The 2,816-nt window shown below is 40.0% G+C and overlaps 1 protein-coding gene across 1 annotated transcript; it reads left to right on the plus strand.

The window, feature by feature from the left end:
• Positions 1-346: 346 nt before the first annotated feature.
• LOC119533230 (60 kDa heat shock protein, mitochondrial-like) lies at positions 347-2,577 on the plus strand. The gene has a single exon (XM_037835319.1). The coding sequence runs from the start codon at positions 397-399 to the stop codon at positions 2,122-2,124; it is 1,728 nt and encodes a 575-aa protein (XP_037691247.1). The 5' UTR covers positions 347-396; the 3' UTR covers positions 2,125-2,577.
• The last annotated feature ends 239 nt before the right edge of the window (positions 2,578-2,816 follow it).

The following is a 2,816-nucleotide window of genomic DNA, read 5'->3' on the forward strand; positions in this document are numbered from 1 at the left end:
TATCAGATATATGGTTTAGAATTAGTTTCTCCCATTCCATAGATTGTATTTTTTACATTCATGATGAAGTCCTTTGCTGCACAAAAGTTTGTAATTTTAGCGGTCTCATGTATTTTTATCATTTACCTATTTGCTCATATTTTTTTTGTAAAACTTCAGAAACCATTGCCTAACACAAGGTCCTGAAGATGCTTACCTATGTTTTCTTCTAGGGCTTATATACTTTGGATTCTCAAATTTAGATATTTGATCCATATCCATTCTTCTAACACCATTTGTTGAACAGACTATTCTTTCCCCATTGAGTGGACTGGGCAACGGTGTCAAAAATCAATTGGCGCCCTCACTCGCCGCTGACGGCTTGCCTCTTCGTCCGCACGCTCGGCCGCCGCAGAAATGCTTCGATTACCCACAGTCCTTCGGCAGATGAGGCCAGTGTCCAGGGCATTGGCACCTCATCTCACTCGGGCTTATGCCAAAGATGTAAAATTCGGTGCAGATGCCCGAGCCTTAATGCTTCAAGGTGTAGACCTCTTAGCCGATGCTGTAGCCGTTACTATGGGGCCAAAGGGAAGAACAGTGATTATTGAACAGAGTTGGGGAAGTCCCAAAGTAACAAAAGATGGTGTGACTGTTGCAAAATCAATTGACTTGAAGGATAAATATAAGAATATTGGCACTAAACTTGTTCAAGATGTTGCCAATAACACAAATGAAGAGGCTGGGGATGGTACCACCACTGCTACTGTACTGGCACGCTCTATTGCCAAGGAAGGGTTTGAGAAGATTAGCAAAGGTGCTAATCCAGTGGAAATCAGGAGAGGTGTGATGTTAGCTGTTGATGCTGTAATTGCTGAACTTAAGAAACAGTCGAAACCTGTGACAACCCCTGAAGAAATTGCTCAGGTTGCTACAATTTCTGCAAACGGAGATAAAGAAATTGGCAACATCATATCTGATGCAATGAAAAAGGTTGGAAGAAAGGGTGTCATCACAGTAAAGGATGGAAAAACATTGAATGATGAATTAGAAATTATTGAAGGCATGAAGTTTGATCGGGGTTATATTTCTCCATATTTTATTAATACATCAAAAGGTCAGAAATGTGAATTCCAGGATGCCTATGTTCTGTTGAGTGAAAAGAAAATTTCTAGCGTCCAATCCATTGTACCTGCTCTTGAAATTGCCAATGCTCACCGAAAGCCCTTGGTGATAATTGCTGAAGATGTTGATGGAGAAGCTCTAAGTACACTTGTTTTGAATAGGCTGAAAGTTGGTCTTCAGGTTGTAGCAGTCAAAGCTCCAGGTTTTGGTGACAATAGAAAGAACCAGCTTAAAGACATGGCTATTGCTACTGGTGGGGCAGTGTTTGGAGAAGAAGGATTGACTCTAAACCTTGAAGATGTTCAGTCTCATGATTTGGGAAAAGTTGGAGAGGTCATAGTGACCAAAGATGATGCCATGCTCTTGAAAGGAAAAGGTGACAAGACTCAAATTGAAAAACGTATTCAAGAAATCATTGAGCAGTTAGATGTCACAACTAGTGAATATGAAAAGGAAAAACTAAATGAACGTCTAGCAAAACTTTCAGATGGAGTAGCTGTGCTGAAGGTTGGTGGAACAAGTGATGTGGAAGTGAATGAAAAGAAAGACAGAGTTACAGATGCACTCAATGCTACACGAGCTGCTGTTGAAGAAGGCATTGTTCTTGGAGGTGGTTGTGCTCTGCTTCGATGCATTCCAGCCTTGGACTCACTAACTCCAGCTAATGAAGATCAAAAAATTGGTATAGAAATTATTAAAAGAACACTCAAAATTCCTGCAATGACCATTGCTAAGAATGCAGGTGTTGAAGGATCGTTGATAGTTGAGAAAATTATGCAGAGTTCTTCAGAAGTTGGCTATGATGCTATGCTTGGAGATTTTGTGAATATGGTAGAAAAGGGAATTATTGATCCAACTAAGGTTGTAAGAACTGCTTTATTGGATGCTGCTGGGGTGGCCTCTCTGTTAACCACAGCAGAAGTTGTAGTCACAGAAATTCCTAAAGAAGAGAAGGACCCTGCAATGGGGGGAATGGGGGGAATGGGTGGAATGGGTGGTATGGGAGGTGGCATGTTCTAATTCCTAGAATAGTGGTTACCATAATTAATGAACTGTGGGAAGCTCAAGGCAGTGTTTCTCAACAATAACTTAGTCATTTGAAGAAAATGGCGGAAGGCTGGCCAGTGTAAGAAAATCACTATAACCATCAGTTACTGGTTTCAGTTGACAATATATAATGGTTTACTGCTGTCATTCTCCATGCCGACAGATAATTTATTTTGTATTTTTGAATAAAAAGACATTTGTACATTCCTGATAACTGGGTACAAGAGCCATGTACCGGTGTACTGCTTTCCACTTAAATCACTGAGGCATTTTACTGATTCTGTTAAAATCAGGATTTTAGTGCTTGCCATCACTAGATGAGAAGTTAAGAAGTAGCCTTTCTGAGGAGAGTAAGAATAATTGTGTACAAAGAGAAATACCCAATTATGTGACAAAGCTTTGCGTAATAAAAATTTCTTTAAAGTTAAAAAAAAAAAAAAAAAAAAAAAAAAAAAATCAATTGGCCATACTTTTTCTCTTAGCCAACTTTGCAAATAAACTCACTGCCCTCCTCCTTACAAGAGACATGACTCCCAGGGGAGCAGATCTCCATGGCAATGAAGGACAGGACTCCCAGGGATAAGCCTGACCCTGGCATCATGGGATTGGGAATGCCATCTTGACCTAAAGGAGGAAAATAAATGAAATAAAATAAAGCTTCAGGG

The sequence above is a fragment of the Choloepus didactylus genome, chromosome 4, assembly GCF_015220235.1.
Source record: "Choloepus didactylus isolate mChoDid1 chromosome 4, mChoDid1.pri, whole genome shotgun sequence".
Lineage (NCBI taxonomy): Eukaryota > Metazoa > Chordata > Mammalia > Pilosa > Megalonychidae > Choloepus > Choloepus didactylus.